Here is a 25318-nt window from a genome sequence, read left to right on the forward strand (position 1 = left end):
CTTAATCGGCTTTGCCCTTGAGTTGCTTAAAAGCAGAGTGATCATGGGGGATGATTGTTTTTAGAGCTGTTATATAGGCTTTTGGAAGACTGGTTCTTTCCAAGATGATGTGTCAGATGTTAACCCAAAATTCCTTAATGAAAATTGGCCCACTAGCAGTCCCTGGAGGAAATTAGTTCATTGATTGCAAGCTTCAATGCCTTAAAAAACATTGAGGAAAAAGAATGTTGAAAATGCTTTCATGCTGATTTTTAAACTAACATTGTTAACAAAGTCTAATTTTCACCTTTAGCAGTTCACAGGGTGAGCCAACCCTGTGCTTTTTAAGTTAGGAGTTAATTTATGAAAAAGTATCTAATTAAATTCACTTTAATCCCAGTTGGCCTTTTCTAATAATTATGTTTTATGGCCTGATCTATTAATTGACATTCATTTTAAAATTAGGGACTCCTGCCCTAGTCTTTTATGTTCTCCATCACTCCCTTGCTTCTTTTTCCCTTTTCAGCAATACATTGTGTGCTGTCTCTCTGATGAAGGTACTAATTTGCATTCTAAGATACTTTTGTATAAAAGATGATGTGATTGTTGAGGGATAGTACAAAGATTAGAGGTAGTTAGTAGTAATAATAAACATGCATTAGTCAGTCACAGGTCTCACTGTTGATTAGCCTTGCTGAACTTTCTATTCTAAATTAGATGGCTGCATAAGACGAGAACTTTGGGAGACTTGTCAGTCACCCGATTTTCATCCACCACTTGCTCGATCCGAGAGTAGATCCCAACTATAGCAACAACTCTCCCGCTTTAGTCCAGCGTTGTTCTTTCTTGGTCACAGGTTTTTAAAGACCGGTGTGGACTGACTCTGCTGAGCTTGGTGGTGCATGTCTTGCTGGAAATAGTGCAGAAAAAGAGGCAGTTCTTGCAAAATTAATGTCTGAACTGGACGGCAAGCAGGATCATTTCAATGTAACTCTTTCCAAAATAGTCCTTTAATGTTCGTGCAAGACGTGTTCCCACAAACCTCAGGCACACTTAGAAACAAACTATTTGGGCATTTTAAACTGCCTTTCATTTATTATCTTACTCAAAATGCTTTTCAGTGTTTAGGAATTCTGGCTGTTCATTATTCGCAGTAACCTTTCATCCATATATGTATTTAACAGCTCTGTTTCGAAAGTCTCCTTATGCCCAGACTGGTGAGGTTCTGAAGTTATTTTGGTAAACAAGACATTGTCCTTTCCCGCAAGATATATAATATTCTGCACGTGATTTTTTTTTAACTTTTCTGTGAAACTTTCAAAGAAATTATAAACCATCTTTCAGTAACTTTAAGTCCCTGTACCCAACCAGCTTCAGGCAGAAACCTTTACTTAATTTTTTAAAAAAGCAAGATAGAATACATTGCTTACTTTACATTGTCTACTTTAAAGGATCTATTTACATTCCTCCATAATGTGTTCAGCACAAGTGGATGGGCTAAGTGGCCGGTTACTTGCCTGGGGCACTTTTCTTGTTAATAAGAAAGATTTTCATACATATGTTTGAACAACAATTGATTAAATATCCATTGTACACCTATTTTAGATGATAGCATACAACTATATATACAATCACTGATAGATGGGAAAAGTGTTTATCCTGCTAAAGGTTTTGGATTTCAGATTCCTTGGTCTCCTTATTAGCTCACATCTGTCAGTCAAACCACTGGCAGTTCTGCCTTCCTGAAGGAAAATCGTTGAGGTGTCCAGTCATTTGGACCTGAAAAGAATCTTAAATATCATATTTTTCAGCCCCTAAACTATTAGTTTAGGAAACAGAAGCCAGAAAGATGACATGGTGTGTCTGATGCTGCTGTTGATTGTAGTGAAGAAAGTCACCTACCTGATGTCGTTGCATTCAAAACTTCTCTTTTCCATATACCAGCCAGCCTTCCATTATCTTCACTTACAACAAATTACTTTAACTTCTGTGTGTTGGTTTCACTACCTGTTAAAGTAATATAACAAAATTAAATTTAAAAGAAGAAACAGAATGAAAGCAGTGGTAATTACTGCAATATTTACTTTTTATCAACTTATGGTAGACTTACAACATTGGATGCTTGTAAAATATATTGCATCCCACAAAAATTAAGTGGTTGTAACGTGGCTGTTTGGCAGCAGCAGTTTGGTTTATATAACACTTAACTACATGCTCATCAAACATTGTTCATATTATATATTGTATGACTGTGAAATAACCATTTTATAAATGAAATTTTATAATAAATCCCTTTGCAAATTGGGAATTTCCTGAACCAATGACCATTCTTTTCTTTTGGCTTATAGCTGTTAACACTCATGATACTGGCTCCTGGATGTCTTAGAGAGACAGTGGAGCAAATGAGTATCCCTGTATGTTCTACTGAATTTGTGTGAGGTGCCACAGTCTGCAGAGATCACCGTTTATTCCTATGGAATCACTGATGAAATATTTTAATTCTTTAATAACTGAGCATTTACCATATGGATCACATGCTATCATAGACAATATTATGATCTGAGAAGAAAAAATAAACCATTATTTGTGATTTCATTCCTCCTTAAACATAACTTGAAGCAGTAGGTTACCAGATGTGTCTGCTGGGGCCAAGAATGACTATTCCATGAAATGGGGAATGTTAGATAGATAATTTCCAAAATAGATAGTTCTTACCCTAGTTCATTCTGTATATAATATGATGTCCTCAAGAATGTTTCAAGGTCAAAGACAGGAAAATGAGCCCAAGACAGGTCATCAGGCAGGGAGGTAAGATGAAAATTCAGATATGAGATATAGAGTCAAGCAAGGCAGTGAAGGAGTGTGGGAAATTAAGAATGTTCCCCAGAAGAGTAGACACAGAAGGATATGGTCAGGGTTCTCACAGTTTAGGGAGCTCAGAATCACCTGGAAGGCTTTTATTAAAATAATAGTGCTGGACTCCACCACCAGCATTTCTGCTTCAGTAGGTCTGGGATAAGGTCTGATAATTTACATTTCTGACAAATTCCCAGCTGATGACGCTGATCTGGGGACCACACTCTGAGAACAACAGTTGTTCAAGACGAATCCCAAAGTAAGTGATAGTGCCTCCAGGGATTTAAGGAGCTCCTGGGATACTTGGTTGGGCGAACTCAGTTTGCCGAAGAGTTAGGGACAGAATGAAAACATTTTGACTTTTCCTTTCATTTTAATTCACTTTTTTAAAAGCATCAAATTCATAACCCAAAGTAATGACTATGTGAAACTCTTTCTGTATTAAAAGGTAAAATGAGAACTTATATTCTTGGCGTGTGAAACATAAATCAAAATTATTCCCTCTCTATGAAAAATGATATATTCCATAATTTGTAGTTTAACAACTCATACAGTGTTCTGGTTAAGAATGTGTGCTCTGAAGATAGCCTAGGGTCAGATATTGATTTCACCACCTGCTTTGTGCCCTGAGGTCATAAGTTTCTTGACCTCTCTAAGCCTTCTTCTTAATGGGGATGTTACTAATTGCTTACAGTTGTGAGGATTAAATGAAGTAACGAATTTTAACAACTTACTGGAGTTCCTGGCATGCAGTGTTAGTTATTATTGGAACACCAATGTAAATGCCTTCATTGAGGAATGTGACTTTGTATATAACACTTCAGAGTTATCTCAGGTTTAACCTGATAGGTTGCTCTCTGTTTCTATAATTCATTACAGCTCTTCTGCCAAGAATAGCCCTGAGTTTGGCATGAGGTTATAAATTATATATAAACAATGTGATTCAGAAGTCAAAGTGATTATAGATAGCAGAGGATTTAAAATTGCCTCTAGCAAATTTCAGGCTTAGAAGGAAAACTACCTTCTGTTACAGATAGTTAAGAGCATCAAACCTGGGACCAGAGCATGGGACACTACTGCAGAGCCGGTGCTCTGAGCTCCTGGTGGAGTGGGAGCTGGGACGTCCGCTCCTCTAGCTACCTTTGCTCTTCCTAAGGCTGTCTCCCACACAAAAGCTAGCTGGGCAAGCACAACACTTTCAACACTGAATTAGTCAAAAAAGAAACAAAAATTGAAATTCCCATCCACATCAGAACGTTTGTAAAAGGAGAGAAGCCTTTGCATCTCACGTGCTGACTCCTTGTTCATCCCCCTTGTCTTAATTTGGAAGCTTTAACAATCACTCTCTGCAACCCAATCTTTCAGTGGTTTCCACCAGCAATTTAGGCCTCCCTGACCAGGCTCACTGAATTATAGGCTTCGGAGTCAACTCTCTGTGGGAGGACGCAAATAGACTGCGGCTGTAGTTCTGCATACAGAGGGGCCTAAAATGTCAAAATCTAAAATGCAAAGAACTCTGGACACTGGGAGATAGGCAAAATGGGCCCGCTGAGCAGCGCAGTTCTCATACAGACCACCTGCAGTTAGGCCAGATATCACTGGTTAAGAGCCCAGGTCCCAAGACTGATCTTCAGTCACCTGCTGAAAGTTGTGAGGCACCCAGGTTACCCATACTCCTTACCAATTCACAGTAAACGAGGGCTTCCCATAACCCCCTGAGATTTGATAATTTGCTAGGGAAACACAGAATTCAAGAAAACACTGTAGTTATAATTACAGTTTTATGATAAAGGATACAAATCAGGACCAGCCAAACAAACAGACACTTAAGGAGAGGTCTGGGAAGGTTCAAGCATGAAGCTTCATGTCCTCAGGACATGTCACCTCCCAGCATATGTGTGTGTCATGAACAAGGAAACTCCCTCAAGCCACAGTGACCAGAGTTTTTATAAGAGTTTCATTCTATAGATATGATTGATTGGATCACTGGCAATAGGCTAAGACTCCAAGACACCTTACCTCCAGGGAGGTTGGAAAGTCAGACTGGTGTCCGAGCTGAAAGTCACGTGTTTAGTCTTTCTCTCACAACCAGTCCCCATCCTGAAACTACTTAGGGGCCCACAGTGAATCACCCCATCAGCATAAAATCAGGTTTGGCCCCAAGGGCCTACTATAAATAATAAAGACACTTCGGAATTCTAAGGGATTAGAAGTTCCCTTTTAGGAACCAAGACAAAGATCAGACAAGTTCTTTATTATACAATATACGGAAAATAGAATTGGAACTATTTTAAGTCAGCAACAATGAAGGCCCAAAATTATGATCTTTTATGATGGAGAAACAACTAGAAAATGCCATTTGATTAAAAAATACATGGTCATTAAATATCATTAGAGTCTTTAATTTGCTTTTCACTCACTTGTTTCACTCATTTGTTCTTTCGTTCAGCAATATTTATTGAGCACCTCCTGTGCTAATCATTGAAGATATACTGTTACTCTGTCAATGGAAAAAAAAAAAGTATTTGTATAATTGATCTGTGAACAAAGTGAGGTTTAGGGATGCCAGTACCTTACCGGGGCTTCCCCCTGGCTCAGCAGTGAAGAATCCTCCTGTAGCGCAGGAGGTTTGATCCCTGGGTCAGAAAGGTCCCCAGGAAAAGGGCATGGCAACTGTTGACTAAAAGGATGCAAAGTGAGAGTTGCAAGTTAAATTTTAATGGGGCAAAATGAAGACTGCAGCCCAGGAGACAGGACCTCAGATACCTCTAAGGAATGGTTCAAAAAAGGCAGTGGGGAAGCTCAATATATAAGATGTTTTGAAGGGGGAATTCAGAGCAGTCAAGTACTTACTTTACAAAAGGTTTTCTGTTAGTCACGAGAATCTGATGTCACCATGAATGGATTCAGTGCTTTTCTAGATGTGAGGAGATGCCTGGATTGGGATCATGAAACCAGTTTCTGAAAATATCTGACTATCTAAAGACCTGTTCCCCAGTTTCCCTGGAGCACAGTGTGCCTCACTCTCCATGCGGAACTGCCTTCAGGGCATGTTGAGAGTCAACAGCTGCAGCAGCACAGGATTCAGGCTCTGCAGAGGCAGGTGGCAAAGGCTCTTGGCAAACGCCATTGTAGTTGACACAACCCGCTCCAGTATTCTTGCCAGGAGAGGAGCCTGGTGGGCTACAGTCCATGGGATGGCAAAGAGTCAGACACCACTGTGCAACTAAGAGCATGTGTGTGCACACACACACACATACACACACACACACACACACCCTACAGTCAAAAATCCACATATAACTTTTGTCTCCGCACCCCCAACCAAACTTTACTCATACTTCACTGTTGGCCAAAAACATTACTTTTTCCCACCTCTTTGGCTTTTGTTTGTTTGTTTGTTTTGGGCTGTGTTAGGTCTTCACTGTGCCACGTATGCCTCTCTAGTTGTTGCATGGGCTTAGTTACTGTGGCCCGTGGTATCTGAGTTCCCTGACCAGGGATTGAACCATGTCTCCTGCGTTGGAAGGTGGATTCTTTATCACTGGCCCACAACAAAAGTCCCCAGAAGCCTTACTGCTAAACAGTTGATTCACATATTTTGTATGTTATACGTATTATATATTCTACAATAAAGTGAACTAGAAAAGAGAAAGAAAGTCAAACGAGAAAATGCATTTACAATGTTGCTGATGAATTTTCGGTTCTTGCTTTGTCATGAAAGGATTCAGAGATGAAGTGATAGTAACTGGATGTCTTTAAAGGCAAACACACTTCGCAGAGCGTAGGCTATCTCAGAAAGCGAGAAGAGAGCCTTGGTATACAGTGTGGATACTTTTTATGGACTGGGTAATTTCATAGGCTACTTAGTGGGAGGATTATTCCAATTATTTGGGGGAAGGGGCAGGGATTTTTAGGAATTTGTTCACAGCGCAATATTTGACCTTTTATGGTTGGCCTCAGAACTGTCATGGTGCCAATGGGCGTGTCATTTAACATGCTAACAAGCGTAAGATGAAACACTAGGGCTACTGCAAGTTGACACTTCCGACATCTTGGACAAAGTTAGTTCTAACCCGTCTTCATCATGGCTATATCATGCCCTGCCTGCTTCCCTGCTTTCCTCCTGTTTCAACTGCATGTGTGTGTGTATATATATATATAAAAATTCACAGACCCACACAGTTCAAACCTGTGTTGCTCAAGGGTCAGCTATGTTACATGGAAAAAAGGAAAGATGAACTATTTGAAATTACTTGCTCATTTTAATTCCAATTGAAATGAGTCTGAGTTCTGAGATAACTGTTAATTTTGCTTGTCAAAAACAATCTTAAGAGCACTCCCAAAATATAAAATATTAGAAGTCAAGTCTAGATTTATGAAGAATTGAGGAGACAGGGGTAGTAGAAAAAAACATGGATGTTGTTTGTTTAACCGCAAAGCTGCCATTTGGCCTTAATGTTTTTAAACAAAATCAAGAAGTGTTTTGCAATGTGATGTGTTTTAAACTGTTCTTTTTTTGCTTTCCTGTAATTGGAGCAACATACTAATTTCTACAAGTTGTGACTACTAACAGAGAGCAATCACCTCACAGACTTGTACCGAAGAGACGAGACCATCCAGGTGACAGGACACGGCCACGTGCAGAGTCCCCGCTTCCCAAACAGCTACCCTCGCAACCTGTTTCTGACCTGGCGGCTCCACTCCCAGGAGAAAACAAGGATACAGCTAGCCTTTGACAATCAGTTTGGATTAGAGGAAGCGGAAAATGATATCTGTAGGTGAGTGTGAAATAAAATCCATATTAGGGTAAATTCCAAGGTGAAGAAAAGACTTAAAACATTGCATCAAAATTCTCATTTGGGCCCTATCCAAAATATGTAACTTCTTTTTCAAAAGCCTTTTATGTCCGTCCTAATGTACAACGTAAATTGAAGCACAGTCTGTGTGGAGGCCTGGTAACCTGGCATGACTCACAGAAGCTCACTCCTGAAGCTCGCACAGCCAGGCTGTGTGATTTCCAGAGAAGGGGGATCTGGGTGATTCTTTTTTCTGGGCCAGGCCTAGAACCACCTCTGTGAGCAGCTGGGCATATCCAGTGTCCCGGGTCACCAGCAACCATGTCCCGTGGCTCAGGTGCGAGCTTCCCAGGACTTGAGGAGTGTACCCACTGCTGGGCTCCAGGAACTGACCCAGCCCTGGGAGAGGGTGATGGCAAGGACCCTGCCAGGCCTTTACCTGAAATTGTAATTTTAAGGCCTCAGATACATGTAAAAAGAAAGAGAAGGCAAGCTCCCAAGGAGAGTGTGCTCCTTCTCAGAGGTCTGTTCCTTCCTGCAGTTTTGGGGTCAGCAGAAAATGAAAGCTGCACTGAGATAGTCTTCTCCCTTTTGAGCATATTTTTCAGAGCAAGTCTTGGCTGCTGTTCTTCAAATTGTCCACTCACAGCATCTTGTTCCCTTAATTAGCATGCGTAAGATGCGGAGGATGTTTTCTTCCTTCCTGTACTTCACGCATGCACTTGTTCTGCATTGCCAATGAACTACTACTAAACTGCTAAATCCTTTCAGCAGGTTTATTTTACTTTGAATAACAAAAATCAGGTGCCTCAAATTTGGCTGTCCTTTGTTGCATGTTTATTACACTGACAGTTTCTATTATGTTGCTATTTTTTTCAAGAATACTAGCTCTCACTATTACTTTCTAGGACCATAGAGGGTAATGTATGCCGGAAAATAAAGATGAATACATGCAGGAAGAGCCAGTTAATATTTACAGAGAGAATAAGCTTGAGGAGATCTTGTGTCTTTTCAACCTTGAAAGGGAGAATTCATTTCCTGTGCTTAAAAAAAGGGAGAGAGAGAGAGAGAGAGAGATCATGTAAACAGACACCAAGGCCAGTGTTAAAAGATTATTAAAGATGATGTCATTGAAGAGATACTGGTCTCCACTCCCGTGCAGGGTTTTGATCTGGTAGTGACTAAACCCTTTGGGAGTCCTGACCTTAAAAATAGGAGAGGAAATTAAGGACGACATTTCCCTAAGTGGTGTCCAACTCTTTGCAACCATGGACTGCAGCACACCAGGCCTCCCTGTCCCTAACCATCTCCCGGGATTTGCTCAAATTGATGTCCATTGAGTTGGTGATGCTATCTAACCATCTCATCCTCTGTCGCCTCCTTCTCCTCCTGCCTTCAATCTTTCCCAACATCAGGGTCTTTTCCAATGAGTCAGCTCTTCACATAGGTAGCCAAAGTATTGGAGCTTCAGTTTCATTATCAGTCCTTCCAATGAGTATTGAGGGTTGATTTCCTTTAGCATTGACTAAAGGATCCCCAGACCATTCATCAAATCAAGTTGTTCCTAAAAATTTGTAGAGGGAGGTAGTGAAGTAAGAGGTAGAGGAGAAAGGAAGAAGGGGAAGAGTTCAGGACCCTCCCTGAAAACCAAAATGGAGCTTTGAGAATGAAAATTGTACTAATAGGTTATCTAAAAAACAAAAGTGACCTCTTATGTGTTATTAAAGTTTCAAGTATACTTTTGCTTAGTGTAGTGAATATGATTCACATACATTATATATAAAATGTAATGAAGTTGTTTCTTCCCATCTGTTGCAAAACTTCCTTGATGTCTACATTGTAATATTTATTGCTCTAATGATGATTCTATCTTAGTACTTTTCACTTTCCAACCACTGTATATCAAGTAGTTAATTTGCATAGCACTCAAGAGATAGTCAGCCGGTAAAATTACATAAACCTTCTTATTTTGTTCATTAGGAAACTGAGGCAAAAGAGATAAAAGTCCCACAGACTATTTTCAGTGAAACTGAGTCACCATTTTATTATGCTCACCTGCTTCTTAGATCACCCTGCCCCATCCAGTAAGAGCTCTGAGGTGTATAAAGACTAGTTAAACCGTATTGGGTTTTCTTCATATTCAGATGTGATAGTTCTCATGCTGACTCCTTTTGGCAATCATGACAGGGAAATATAAAGTAAATATGAGACTTCTGCCACTGTTCACCCTGAGTGTGTGCCCTGAGTGTTCATCGTGTGCACTGTGACTTTAGCATCTAAAGTCATATGGGGAAGAGGTGACTAAAGGGTGGGGTACTGATGACCAGAACTGAAAGGCACACAGTTCAGCTCTCAAGTAGGATGTTTGAAGATGTGGGGTATCTCAGAAGAAGTGATTCTGTCTCTGAACGTGTTTTACTCTACAACGAAAGAGTGGAATATTGTGCAGGGACTTTGAGGATATAATGGCTCCATGGAATATCTAAAATGCCTCTCCTGTCTTTTTCAATCCTGCAATTCTCTGTTTCTCTGACCAGTGTCAATGATGAACCCATGGTCTTACCCTCATTCACACACAGACCAGATATGTTCAGTACTGGCTAGGGGACATCACTGCTAAAGCCATGTGCTTTTGATTATGATAAATGTCATTATTTATGATACAATCCTTCCAAAAGATAGGTTCCACAAAGAGAAAATAGTTGTTTATTTTCTAATGTTACCATTTATTTTCTACAATGAAATTGCTGATTTTTTTATGCTGTGTAGGTATAGACGATTTCCTTTCCTACAGAAATGCTGGATGTGGTAAATTAATTCCAAGTGGGAATTTGTTTAAAAATTTGATATAGTAAACATGTGGGTATATAATTTAAGCTACAGGCTTCCCCAGGGGCTCAGCGGTAAAGTATCCGCCTGTAATGCAGGAGATGCTTGTTCAATACCTGAGTCGGGAAGATCCCCTGGAGGAGGTCCTGGCAACCCACTCCAGTGTTCTTGCCTGGAGAATCCCATGGACAGAGGTGCCTGGTAGGCTGCAGTCCATAGGGTCACAAAGGGGGACATGACTGAAGCAACTGAGCATGCACGCACACAGCTGGAGCTACATCTCCCAAAATATGACAAGAGATTCTATTTATTGGCTTCTCCAGGAAAACCTTTATAATCTAGATGCTCAGAAAGTATCCTATTTTGATTTTTGACGATTTAGGAAGCGTTATGAGGCTTCCCTGTTAGCTCAACTGGTAAAGAATCCGCCTGCAATGCAGAAGACCCCTGATCAATCCCTAGGTTGGGAAGATCCCCTAGAGAAGGGATAGGCTACCCATTCCAGTATTCTTGGGCTTCCCTGTGGGATTGGATGGTAAAAAATCTCCCCGCACACTGTTTACAATAGCTAGGATATGGAAGCAACCTAGATGTCCATCAGGAGACAAATGGATAAGAAAGCTGTGGTACATATACACAATGGAATATTACTCAGCTATTTAAAAGAATGCATTTGAATCAGTTCTAATGAGATGGGTGACTGGAGCCTATTATACAGAGTGAAGTAAGTAAGAAAGAAAAATACCAATACAGTATACTTAAGCATATGTTGGAATTTAGAAAGATGGCAACGATGATCCTATATGTGAGATAACAGAGACACAGATATAAAGAACAGTCTTTTGGACTCTGTAGGGGAAGGCAAAGGTAGGATGATTTGAGAGAATAGCATTGAAACATGTATATTATCATATGTGAAACAGATCGCCAGTTCAGGTTCAATGCATGAGACAGGGTGCTCAGGGCTGGTGCACTGAGATGACCCTGAGGGATGGGGTGGGGAGGCAGGTAGGAGGGGGTTCATGATGGGGAATGTATGTGCACACATGGCTGATTCATGTCAGTGTATGGCAAAAACCACTACAATCTTGTAATTAGCCTCCAATTAAAATAATAAAAAATAAAAAAGAATCTCCCTGCAATGCAGAAGACCTGGGTTTTGATCCCTAGGTTGAGAAGATCCCCTGGAGGAGGGCATGGCAACCCACTCTAGTAGTCTGGCCTGGGGAATCCCATGGACAGAGGAGCCTGGTGGGCTACAGTCCATAGGGTCACAAAGAGTTAGACATATCTGAGCAACTTTCACTCACTCAAGGAGGATAGGCTGAAAGCGTATAAAAGTTTTTCCTCAGAATAGACTGTTGAAGTTTGAATTTGAGAAATCTAATCCAAGAACTGGTTTTTCTTCTAAATTTCATTTCAGATAATAGGTCATGAGAAATCACATATGTTAGTTTTAATTTCTCAGTGAAAGTATGAATTTCAAAGTGCATTTTAATCAAAATGTATTTATGTTAAATTGGTACCAGGTATGATTTTGTAGAAGTTGAAGACATATCTGAAACCAGTACTGTTATTAGAGGACGATGGTGTGGACACAAGGAAGTTCCTCCAAGGATAACATCAAGAACAAACCAGATTAAAATAACGTTCAAGTCTGATGACTACTTTGTGGCTAAACCTGGATTCAAGATTTATTATTCTTTTGTGGTAAGTAGCTTAACCACCCTATGATTAAAAGCAGACACTGGTTAAATGAAGTTTAGAGATCATTTTCTGTGATTAAATTCAGTGGTGTGAAATTGAACGAACTGCGTTAATTGTGGTATGGTTTGTCCCTGCCTTGTGGCCAAAATGTTAAAACTTTCTTTAGTGAGGAATGCCATTTTAGATCTGTTAAATCAATGCTTGGGTCCCAAGCATTTTGAAAGAAAGCACAGTGAATAGAAAAAGTAAAATCGTTTACAGTAAAGCATATACCATTTTCCCTTTGATTCAGCAAAATAAATGTATAGCCAAAGAGAAGGTATGTGATATTTGAGAAATTTTCTATGTAATTTCAATTGCAGAAGAGTTCCAATGATTTTAGTTTAAATTATGACCCAAATTTGTGAATGACCTATGTTATAATCACAGAACCTCAGAGTTAGCAAGCATCTTAAAGATTGGAATATACTTCAGGACCCAAAGATTGATTGATTTTTGCCTACTCTACCCATGTTTATTTTTCCTCTTATGTCTGCTTAAGCACCTCGGCAGTCGTTTTAAACTTTAAATGCTTCTGTTAGAAGATGTTCAACCTCATATTGAGGTATAACCTACCTTGTAGTTAATTCTAGTTGTTGAGTCATACATGGTCATGGATCTCCTTTACTCAGTCATTTATTAGTAAAACAATATAAAGTTCCTTGGAGGAGGAAATGCCAACCCACGCCAATATTCTTGCCTGAAAAGTTCCATGGACAGAGGAGCCTGGCGGGCTACAGTCCATGGGGTCACAAAGCAACTAAGCACATGCGCACACGTAAAGTTCCTGCTTATTATCAGACACTCCGATCGGCATAGTAGATAAAAGGCAACAAGAGGTCAGGGTCCTTGAACCTCCTGAAGTTGATAGTCTGGTGGAAATGACAGATAAAAAGTAGTAACAACTAATGATGAGTAATGAGACAGAGCCTGGGTGTTGCAGATGAAGCGCAGGGAGAAATTGGGATAATTTTTCTATGTGTTACCTTTAGGATAGATTAAATATCTCTGAATCCTTGAGTCGTCCATAGCATATTGCCTCTTGCTCACCTGGCAGCATCACTAACTCTCATTCAGTTTATTGCTGCCCCTTTTCAAAATGTGGTTGCCAAAATAGAACACAGTACTACAAATGGAGTCAGTTTGTGCGGTTTTTCCTCTTATGAGTTAAATTTAGAGTAGGAAAAAAATCTTGATTTTTTTCAAATCAAAAGTGGTTTCTTCTCTTTTTTTTTCTTTTTGCATTATGATAAGTTATTAAATACTAAGTGAATTCTACATCAGAATAATATGAATGAAAAAATAGCATGTGGTGATCTTGGTTCTACTTTAATTTGGGAATAGTCCATCAAGCATGATATACATTATTGCATACTCATGCGGTGCTACTCAGCATTAAAATGGAAGTATGAACCTCTGGCTTCTGCATTTCTTTGCTTTTAATGTGTTCAGTGATGCATCTGTTCTCAAGTTTTCATGGACAAAGCAGCCTCAGCATGTCGGAATGGTGATGTGGCAGAATGGCTTAGTTAAGGACCTGTTTTATTCCCTCAACGTATCAAGGTCTGTTAGTGCTCATGTTTATGCTTTTTGTGAAACTTTGGTTATGACCAAGTTAAATGATCCATAAGTCAGAAACACACTAACTCTAATATCATGCCTTTAAGGCAAAATAACTCCTTTTCGTTGAAGAAGGCAGTGCAGATGTGGATGTGAGGAAAAGGGAGTATTTTTGTCTGAGGTGTTCTGGCTTACAGTGCCGGCTTGTCGCTCATTTCCTGGCTGTTGTTAAGTGGAGTATTGGACAGACTGTAGTTTGGATGTAAACTCTGTGGCGTGACTCCACTCACTCACTTATTCACCTCCACCAGTACATTCAGTTGTGTTTTTTAGAAATGATGGCTGTCGTACATTTTTTTTTGTTATACCAGCCTCTTGGTCTGCATTCATTGCAAATAGCTCCAGGCTCTCTTTTTGCTCCTAATAGGCTTCTGGCACTAAATATGATCAATTAGGGCCAAAGTGCTTTGGTGGCTGAATTCCAAGAGGTAGAGTGAGCATAACCTTCAGGTGTATATAAACTCTAGATCTGTGTGACTTTTTGATAAACTCTTCTATTTGAACCTTGTTCAACAGGGATCATTTATGGCTTGTCCAATGCTTTGGAAATGTCATTTTATTGATGCTTAAATTTTTCTTGGAGAAACTTTAAAGCAGAGTTTATGAAATCAAATGCTACAGAGACCAGACTTAAAAGTCTTAGTGAGCCCTATATAAAATTAGAGGGAGACAGTGGGATTAAAAATAGTGAGCCCTGATGTATATAAGTCATATCATTATGCTTCCCGCATTATACAGTGCTGTAGGTCAATTATATCTCATGAAACTAGAAAAAATGACAAGCCTCCTTTAGGTGTATTTAAATAATGAATTTTAAAATGTTGTACAGACCTAGAAAGCCTCTCGAATTTGGAGGCAGCTGTTTTGCAATTGCTGCTTTAAGGCATGGCAGGTGCTGGGGAAATTTGGACTGATAATAGTTCCTGAGCAATCACTGTGCTCTTAGAAAATGGAACATAGCTATTTGATAAGTCAAAACCACCTCCCTTCTCATCTCCACCTTTCCACTTCTCAGCCTTCCATCAAACACCTCTCTTTTTCCTACCTCAAGACTCTCCTGTTGTACAAGGGCCTCCCTTGAGGCTGTAAGTTACAGGTGCCCAGGACCGTAAGAGCCCACAGCACTAGAATCACATCTACATGATTCTCATGCTTATAACATTTTTAGAATAAGTCTGATGTACATTTTTAGTCTATTTTTCACTCCAACAAAGTAAGGGAGACTGACTAATGGGATAACATCATGAACATTTAGTTTTGGTTAGCCATTATTCTTATAATTGCTACAATTTTGTCTGATGTGCTAATTCAATCATTTACTTTTTTTTTTTTTTTTCAACACCTATCACAGTCTTTCCTAGGGCCAGGCAGCACAGCCATAGGGGACCACATTGCTATAAAGCAAATTTTGATTCAAAGAATGTTTCCCCAGTTATTAATGTGTGATATAGAATGAGTCTCTTACCTTTTGGTTTTATATCCATAAAATGGGGATAATGATTGGAGTTGGTGTGAGATTTTAAATTGATAGCAAATACTTATAATAGCATCTAGGATATAGTGGAAGTGCTCAATAAATAATGGTGATAATGATCCTATCTTTGCCATCACTAAGTGTGTGTGTGTGTGTGTGTGTGTGTGTGTCTCCTCCAGATGTGATCAATAGCGATGAACTATTTGAAGGCAGGACAAGTGTCCTGTGTGTATTCTACACAGTGCCTTATACATGGCTAGTTATGATCCTTGTTGAATTGACTCCTACTGAGAAAATGATTCAATTTCATATTTCAATTTTTTCTCTCCTACTGAGTTTTCTTTCCTAATTCAGTTGAGGAGGATAGATGACCATCAGCACTTCCCAGGTGGCATAGTAGTAAAGAGTCTGCCCATCAATGCAGGAGGTGCAAGAGACATGTGTTCAGTCTCTGGGTTGGGAAGATCCCCTGGAGTAGGTCATGGCAACCCACTCCAGGATTCTTGCCTGACAAATTCCATGGACAGAGGAGCCGGGTGGGCTACAGTCCGTGGGGTCACAAAGAGTTGGACACGACAGACCACACAACACAGTAAAAACAACAGACACCCTCAGAGAGCATAATGAAGCAGAATGGATAATGTTATCAAATTGTTGGCAAAATGTGTTTGTCTAAATAAATTAGGCTCTGCCATCGCAAATTTAGTTTACTGGGGAATGAATGGATTGATTGGATTGTTAGGAATCGTTTTGAAGACCATTACGTAGATTATTGGAAAGGAGTCAATTATTAGACTCCAAGCATGTGGTGTGCAAAGAAGTCTGCAAGCATGTGTGTGAATTTCAGCTCTGCTTCTCACTGACTAAAGGCTCAGTTTTGTCATCGGTAAGACTGTGATCATGCTGCCTGATATGCAGTTAACTAGTTATTGGGTTAAGTAAAGTTTGTAAAGCACCCTGCCTGGAACTTGGTAAAATTACACAAATATCTACTGCTCTTATTGTTATCATTATCACTGGTTTAATTATTAATGTATCATCAGGTGATAAGTGAACTTGGCGGACCTATACAAACAGCCCAGTTGTCATTGTGTGTGTGTATGTATGCTCATATACACATATTTCTGACCATAATTCACTTCTGACCTCCAAAGTAAAAGCATTTGATTTCATATTGTGACAAACATTAAAGAGCCTTTTATTTATATATATATATGTGTTTAGTCAAAGTGAAATTGAAGTTGCTCAGTCGTGTCTGACTTTCTGCGCCTCCATGGGACTGTAGCCCCCGAGGCTCCTCTATCCATGGAATTTCCCAGGCAAGAATACTGGAGTGGATTGCCATTTCCTTCTCCAGGGGATCTTCCTGACTCAGGGATCAAACCCAGGTCTCCCACATTTCAGGTAGACCCTTTTACTGTCTGAGCCACCAGGGAAGCCCGTGTTTAATGAAAAGTATATTTTAATTCAAAAAAATTATTTTTAAAACTTGTATTGAAATATAGATGACTTACAACATTAAAATATTAAATATTAAAGTAAAAATTAAATTCCTTGAAAGCTAGCCCAAACATTTTTGTTTTATTAACAAATTAGTTTATTTTTTAAATTGAATTTAATAATACATTATAAACATTTTCTAAGATTAAAAAAGCAATTTTATCTGTTACTTAACTGTGTACCTCTGTAGTTTGAATCAACTTCAAGCAGCACAGTTAAAATTTCCATTGAGGTTTAAACTCCACATGAATCATGGTTTTGCATTATAAATAATTATTTAAAATAGATGCAGAAAGGGAAGGGGATGGAAAAGAAGAAGATGAGGTTGCAAAGGAAAAAGAAGAATAAGGCCAATGAATTAATAACAAAGATTCTGATTTGTAACAGCTTTCACAGATTCTAATTTTACTCACCTAAAACTTGCCAGTTGGTGAAACAAACACAAAATAATGATGGGCAATTCATTATTATTCCCATAAACTAAATTCTCAAAGCTAGAAACTAAAGGACCTTATTCACTTTCTCTACAAAATGTGGAAATTCCATGTTTAATTCCATTGTCAGATCAAAATTGTTGAAGGATTTTGAACATCCCTGGTTGTTCTGACCACGTCAGCCAGGACTATATATACAGCCAAGGATTGTCAAGATGAGGATGGTCATCACATGGCAGATCCTGTTTCCCTCAACTTCATTCCAGTATATCCTACTGAAGGTTTGGCAATATGAGAGAGGCCGTATTATTTATTAAATGCCTACTGTATGCTAGACCAAGCTCAGACTAGGGTCCTGGAGATACAGCTGTGAGAAAGATAGGCAGATCTCTGTCCTCAGGATCTCACGTAGTTGTTCAGTCGCTCAGTCATGTCTAACTGTTTGTGACCCCATGGCCTGCAGCATGTCAGGGCTCCCTGTCCATCACCAACTCCTGGAGCTTACTCAAACTCATGTCCATTGAGTCGGTGATGCCATCCAACCATCTCATCCTTTATCGTCCCCTTCTCCTCCTGCCTTCAATCTTTCTTAGCATCAGGGTCTATTCTAATGAGTTAGAATATGAGTTAGCTCTATGCAGCAGGTGGCCAAAGTATTGGAGTTTCAGCTTCAGCATCTGTCCTTCCAATGAATATTCAGGGTTTATTTCCTTTCGGATGGACTGGCTTGATCTCCTTGCAGTCCAAGGGATTCTCCAGAGTCTTCTCCAACACCACAGTTCAAAAACAGCAATTTTTCATCGCTCAGACTTCTTTATGGTCCAGCTCTCACATCCATCCATGACTACCAGAAAAACCATAGCTTTGACTATACTTCACTGGCAATATCTCTGCTTTTTAATATGCTGTCTGTTTGTCATAGCTTTTCTTACAAGGAGCAAACATTTTAATTTCTTGGCTGCAGTCACCATCTGCAATGATTTTGGAGCCCAAGAAAATAAAATCTGTCACTGTTTCCATTGTTTCCCCATCTGTCTGCCATGATTTTAGTTTGTTTTTTTTTTTTTTTTGAATGTTGAGTTTTAAGCAACTTTTTCATTTTCCTCTTTCACCTTCATCAAGAGACTCTTTACTTCCTCTTAGCATTCTGCCATAAAGGTGGTGTCATCTGCATATCTGAGGTTATCGCTGTTTCTCCCTGCAGTCTTGATTCCAGCTTGTGCTTCATCCAACTTGGCATTCCACATGATGTATTCTGCATATAAGTTAAGTAAGCAGGGTGACAATATATAGCCTTGTTGTACTCCTTTCCCAATTTTGAACCAGTCCATTGTTCCATGTCCGGTTCTAACTGTTGCTTCTTGACCTGCATACAGGTTTCTCAGCAGGCAGGTAAGGCTGGTGGAAACAAACAATAAACATTTATGTAAACAAGAAAGTAAGTACATATATACAAACATAAATTTTTTGAGGTTCAGTAGTAACTAGAGAGAGGATAAAAGAGAATATTGTAACAGAGGATGACTGGGAAAAGGCCACTTAAAGAGTCAAAGGAGATCTGTGTGTGTAAAATTTGAGTTGATACCAAAAGAGGAGCCAGCAGCAGCAACACCATGTGGAAGTACGGGAGAAATGCTTTAAGGAAAAAAGACAGCAAATGCTAAACCTTGAAACAGAAAAAAGAAGACTCTTTTCTTTGATAGCAGTGAACCTCTTGGCATCGTGGGAATCCAGCCACTGTAAGGAGACGAATATGAGAGAGGGAAGTAAAACGGTAGCTGATTCCTCTCTCAGCCGAGTGTCAGGAGGTTTTCTTATCCTCATCTGAGCCCATCCTATATTGTATGTTTCTCAAATCTTTTAGTACTTAGACCAGGCGAGGTAGCTAAAATCAGAGAGTTCGCTCAGGGTAGATACTAAGAAATTATCAACAAGATGACAAAGTGTGGAGCAGAAAGAAAACCCAGGGTCATGGTCTGTGTCAGACAGGAGGATAGTACACGCATATCCCCAAGGCCCCAAGTGAGAGTCAGAGCAGTAAGATGCCAAGTTGGCAAGCCCAGGGGCATCAAAGGATACTGGTTGAAGCAATCATTCCTAAGGCCAGAGTCTTGTTGCAACATTTCTTAGGCAAATGTAGATAAGTACTCTTATTTAAAGTTTTACAGATGTTCTAAAATTTCACCAATTACAGAGAACATTTTTCGATAAACTAGGAGTCTCACTGGGAAGGTTAAGTAAATTAGTTATTTTAATCAACTTGCGTTCAGAAAACCTGAATACATAATGAGAAATTTGATTGAGTTTTTAAGAAAGTAAAAAGCAAAATTCAATATAGTCCTGGGGCAAAGGATAATTTAACAAGGAGTATCGCTAGGATAATTTAACAAGCAGTATGTTGGCTTAAAGCTCAACATTCAGAAAATGAAGATCATGGCATCTGGTCCCATCACTTCATGGGAAATAGATGGGGAAACAGTGGAAACAGTGTCAGACTTTATCGTTTTGGGGCTCCAAAATCACTGCAGATGGTAACTGCAGCCATGAAATTAAAAGACGCTTACTCCTTGGAAGGAAAGTTATGACCAACCTAGATAGCATATTCAAAAGCAGAGACATTACTTTGCCAAAAGGTCCGTTTAGTGAAGGCTATGGTTTTTCCAGTGGTCATGTATGGATGTGAGAGTTGGACTGTGAAGAAAGCTGAGCACCAAAGAATTGATGCTTTTGAACTGTGGTGTTGGAGAAGATTCTTGAGAGTCCATTGGACTGCAAGGAGATCCAGCCAGTCCATTCTAAAGGAGATCAGCCCTGGGTGTTCTTTGGAAGGAATGCTGCTAAAGCTGAAACTCCAGTACTTTGGCCACCTCATGTGAAGTGTTGACTCACTGGAAAAGACTCTGCTGCTGGGAGGGATTGTGGGCAGGAGGAGAAAGAGATTGCAGAGAGGATGAGATGGCTGGATGGCATCACCGACTCGACGGACGTGAGTTTGAGTGAACTCCAGGAGACAGTGATGGACAGGGAGGCCTGGCGTGCTGTGATTCATGGGGTCTCAGAGTTGGACACGACTGAGCGACTGAACTGAACTGATGCCTAGGTCTAGAAGCAAATGATAGTGATTGAGGAGAATAAAGGGAAATCGGCTCTTGCAGATGGAGTGGGGAGCAAAAGAGGAGGGGGTAGGTAAAAATAGGATTAAGGAAGCAGGAGAAGACAAGAAAGTGAGGTAGAATAAAATCCTGACAGTATTTTCCCCTGTGGAATTCAGGACATTTTTGCTAGTTGTATATTCGTTTCAATGGATTATTTAAGGACTTTTTATTGGGCACCTATTATTTTTCATGCACTTTGATCAGTACTGGGTAGTGAACAAAACACAACAAGGTTCCTATCCTTGTAGAACTTACAGTTTGGTAGACACACTCCTGATGATGATAAAAATATATTATAAAATAATAATAAATAAGAGCATATAACTCTGGGTTATTGTGAGGAGTAAATATACAGACCAATGTATGTGAAGTGTTTAATGCAGCATGTGGCATATTATAATCTGCTTCTATTAAACCATGCATTGCTTGAAGACTGATTGTAAGAAAAATACAGAATCTTGGAGAACCAGTGCTTAGACCAACCCTCTTCTATTATAAGTGAGGCAGCGAACTCAGGTTGGGTAACTTTACTAGTGAAACAGTGAACACAGCTTGTGAGTTTGTGATCACAGAGCTCACATATATTTGTTATCCAAGAGATATGAAAGCTGTGGACCCTATCCAAAGAAAAATAAATATATCTAATGTTTGCACAGAGTACCAGGGAAACCCCCTATATCTTATCTGTGATGGCCCTTAGAAGCAGTTAAAAACCCCACACATATTGCCTCTGCATGTTCTCTGATTTGGGGAATGTTTTCTTCCATTTTAGCTAGTCCTCCCCAACATAAGCAGTGTTTGAAATAGTACTTTATTACTGTAATTAATTTTCCTCATAAAACCCATGCACTAATCCCATGAGCAGATGACTCCCCAGGTGCTAAGTAAACACATTTCCAACCTTGCGAGGGATGCTGTATAATGACACCTGGACAGTCCAGCATCCTGTTTATCTAGTATTAAGTTATACGGACTTGCCACAAGTAAATTTTTTACCCCTAAAAATCATAAAGATGCACTGATATTAAATAACTGGACCTCTTTATATACATATCATTTTTTCTCTATAACTGCTTTTTGATGTACTAATTTTGGTAGATGAAGAAAGTGAGAAAGTTGAAGAAGGAAAAAGCTATTCAATTATATTAGAAAGTGATTTGCATATTAAAAATATGCTTAAAGCAAGAGCAGTATTTATTCCTTAAAAAGCTTTGAAGAAGTGTATCTCAGTAAGAAAATATCTCTACCTAATGTTCACTTATCAATTCAACAGATAATTCTGAGAACTCACTGTGGATAATAAGAAGAAAATTATATTCCTTTGAGGGAGAAAGACATATTAATTATAAAACACTATGAATTGCAGTGATGAAATGTGCATGGAATATTCTGGGCACACAAGGAAGAAGAACGCTTAATCTCACAAAAATGGGACTTGCTGCTCTAAGGAAAGAAAAAAAAAAGTATTTTTTCCGCCTTAGTTCTGTTTTCAACTGTGTAAATTAGACTGACAGAAACCAAGTCAACAAGAAATAAGCAAACAGATTTTTCACACATACATATCACATACACATGGGAGTTACTCAGTGTTGAGTAACTCAGAGTGGTGGTTAGAACATGGGCTTATATAACATTTTAACCAAAGGATAATACATTTTCAGAGAAGTGACAAGACAATGGAAAAGGACTTTGAAGATTCTAGGGCAGAAAATTTTGGAAAGGTAAATATATGGGAGAACAAATGGAAGCAAAGGACTAGTAAGAAAAGTTTGTTATGTGGACTCTTCTGGTGCCTCAGTAGGCTGCTAAGGGTGCAGTCCTCTCTGATGAGGGGAAAAGTGTAATCTTTATGAACTTATATGCTTCTAGGCACATAGAGGGAGAACAGAGACCTTTCCTGAGCCTGCTTCTCAGTTGCCTTCAGCTCAATATAATTCTTAGGCCGAAGTGGCATATTTGAGGGTGGTGTATTCCACTATGCTTCTCTGGACTGGGTCAAGGAAGGGAGCAGACCCTAAGAAGAGAATGCTGCCTAAACAAGAGCATGAAGTCAGAGAAGCCAGACATTTCAGAGTATTCTGATGAGTTAATTCAAAGGATTTCAGTTTGAGACTGCTAAGCATTTACTATCTTTCTTTACTCTTGCCAATAGAAAGGAGATGCATGCATGCATGCCAAGTTGCTTCACTCATGTCTGACTTTTTGCGACTGTATACTCATCTGTCCACGGGATTCTCTAGGCAAGAATACTGGAATGGGTTGTCATGGCTTGCTTCAACAAATCTTCCCGTTGCAGGGGTCAAAGCCGCATCTCTTACTTCTCCTGCATTGGCAGGTGGGTTTTGTTTTGTTTTGTTTTGTTTTTTAACTACTAGAGTCACCTGGGAAGCCCAGAAAACAGAAGAAGTCAAAAGATGATCAAAGAGGCAACTTTATTAATGGTGGTCCATAAAATGCCAAAGCTCAAGACTTCCTTGTATAACTAAAGTGGAGAATTAGGCTGTGACACAAGGCCAAAGTTTGGGTACATCAATACTGTGATACAAATTCAGGATCAAGGATTCTTTCCAGGGCTCTAGGGGGTATACTTATGTGCCCCTCCAACTGCATGGAAGATCACAGGCCTGGTTACAGATACTCTCCAGCAGTGGGGAGAAGGCACTGAGGACAGGACAGCTGACTCCAGGCCCAGCCATGCTTGGCAGATGTAGTGGAGAGCTGAGACCCTTTCCAGGGGCTGACATCAGAAAGAGGCCACCCAAGAGAGCAAAGGGGAGAGGGGATGGGGATGGGAGCGAAGATAAAAGAAGTGATGAAGGGAAGGAATCCATTTAGGAGAAAAACAAAAATGTCTGCTAACGTCTTTATGTCGGTGGCTGAGGTAGGAACATGGAGAGAAGCGTTTCTCCTCCAGAAGAGCAGACAAAGCTCTTTGTGCTCCTGAAGGGTCCAAACCCTCAGTGATTTTTGTGGGTTTGTTTGTTGTTTTTTTTTTTTTCAATCAGTCATCTTTGGTAGCAGTCCTGGGGACTCAATCCTACCCACCTCTGGTCCTAAGGATAACTGGGTGACCTCGTTCCTCTATATAAGAATCAGCCATTCTGTCTGGGAGATTGAAGATTTCTGGAACATTTGGGAGACGCCAGTCTTCTCTCCCAGGTGAACCAAAGAATGATTAATCAATCATACAGACAGGACTCATTTAGCCTTGAAAATAATCACTCTTAACATCCCTTTATCAGTGGGAACGTGGTGGATTAAGGCTGACCTCCATTCAACATTGCTTCTTTCACCTGTGAGAAAATTGCGTTATGTATTCAAAGTGACTCTTCCCTTATTTTGCAATTGAAAATAGGAGCCAGGCAGGAAAAAAAAAAAAAAACAACAAGTAGAGATTGAAAAGGCATGGAAAAAGAGAGACATGAATACCTAATCAGGTGATCAGTGCTCCTTGGCTGGGCCCTGCTCGCCACTTCCTGACTGGCCTCCCGTCTCCCTGCCTTCCATCTCTCCTGCACGTGACTGCCAGAGGAAGAAGCAAAGCTGTAATCAGGGCACTTTCAGCTGAAAACTTGTGAATGCGTTTCAGTTTCCTGTGGAGTTCTGTGCAGCTGCCTCACTCAGACACCAAGCCTTCTGTGTTCTGACCACCTCGCATTCTGGCTTCAGTTCTGCCCTCTCCTTCCTCGGATTGCTCAGTCAAGACCTGCAGCCATATGACCAGGCGGTCCATTCTTCATGATTGTCCTCCCCTAATTTCTGCAGTTAACTTTCCCACAGATACTTCCTCAAGAATCCAAGCCCTCCTCTGTCTGTCAGACATATTCATGTCAAAGATACCACTTGTCAGCTGCTGCTGCTGCTGCTAAGTCACTTCAGTTGTCTCCTTAGCTCCTTACCCACAAATATGCCTTCCCTTTGTCAGGCACCCATCTTGCTAGTCTTTATCAACATTATGGTTTTTGAAAGAAGTAATGTGTAGATATCCCAGCTGTTTTTGAAAATACATAGAAAAGTAAAACAGAAAATTGAAACCCACCCATAGCTCCCATCAAGTACAACCACTGTAAATATTGTGGATCTTTCTTTCCAGCTGTTTTCTTAACCCATAGAAACCTATGCACAGGTCTCAGGGTCTTCATTGGAGTGAAAGCTCCTGGAGGGTTGGGAGCACCTTATTCCTGTCGGTGTATTACAGGTCATTGTACTAAGTAGCTCTTAACATGTTTCATTGAGCTGAACCAACAAGTATTCATTGAGTACCTGTGATCCATGTGATCGTTTGGAGTAGAAGCAATATATGGGGCTGGCCAAAAAGTTTGTTTGAGTTTTTGTATAGGCTGCTAAGGAAAAGCCTAAATGAACTTTTTGGCCAACCCAATATAAAAGCAATCCCCAGTGATCTATACAGAGACAATTGATTATCTTTTTTCAGACTTAGGGCCAGAAAACCTCGCTTGCTCTCACTTTATTATTATAGTCATATCAGTTTACCAGCAAACCGCAGCAGTTTGGTCCAAGATTCACTGGGCATTGGAAGGAGTGGGGGTGTGAATGGAGGAGTAGTGGCCACTAGAGGGGTCAAATGTTAGGGGAATTGTGGAATGGAACCAGGTATCCTTATTCTGAAATCTGCCTTCACTACATTTAATTGCATGTGTAACAGTCTGCATTCCAGGATGTCTGGCTCTAGGTGAGTGATCATAACATTGTGATTATCTTGGTCATGAAGAATCACTACAAACAAAGCTAGTGGAGGTAATCGAATTCCAGTTGAGCTCTTTCAAATCCTGAAAGATGATGCTGTGAAAGTGCTGCACTCAATATGCCAGCAAATTTGGAAAACTCAGCAGTGGCCAGAGGGCTGGAAAGGTCAGTTTTCATTCCAATCCCAAAGAAAGGCAATGCCAAAGAATGCTCAAACTA

General features: G+C 39.9%; 1 protein-coding gene across 2 annotated transcripts in view; it reads left to right on the forward strand.

The window, feature by feature from the left end:
• PDGFD (platelet derived growth factor D) overlaps positions 1–25318 on the forward strand; it is a 280450-nt gene that overhangs the window by 169540 nt on the left and 85592 nt on the right. The window contains exons 2-3 of one of the 2 annotated variants that reach the window (XM_069554791.1): positions 7412–7616; positions 11993–12173. In XM_069554791.1, the coding sequence (XP_069410892.1) occupies positions 7412–7616; positions 11993–12173 (386 nt within the window). The remainder of the gene's footprint in view (positions 1–7411; positions 7617–11992; positions 12174–25318) is intronic. The other variant, XM_069554792.1, reaches the window with a different exon arrangement.

Source organism: Ovis canadensis, chromosome 15 (assembly GCF_042477335.2).
Source record: "Ovis canadensis isolate MfBH-ARS-UI-01 breed Bighorn chromosome 15, ARS-UI_OviCan_v2, whole genome shotgun sequence".
Taxonomy (NCBI): domain Eukaryota; kingdom Metazoa; phylum Chordata; class Mammalia; order Artiodactyla; family Bovidae; genus Ovis; species Ovis canadensis.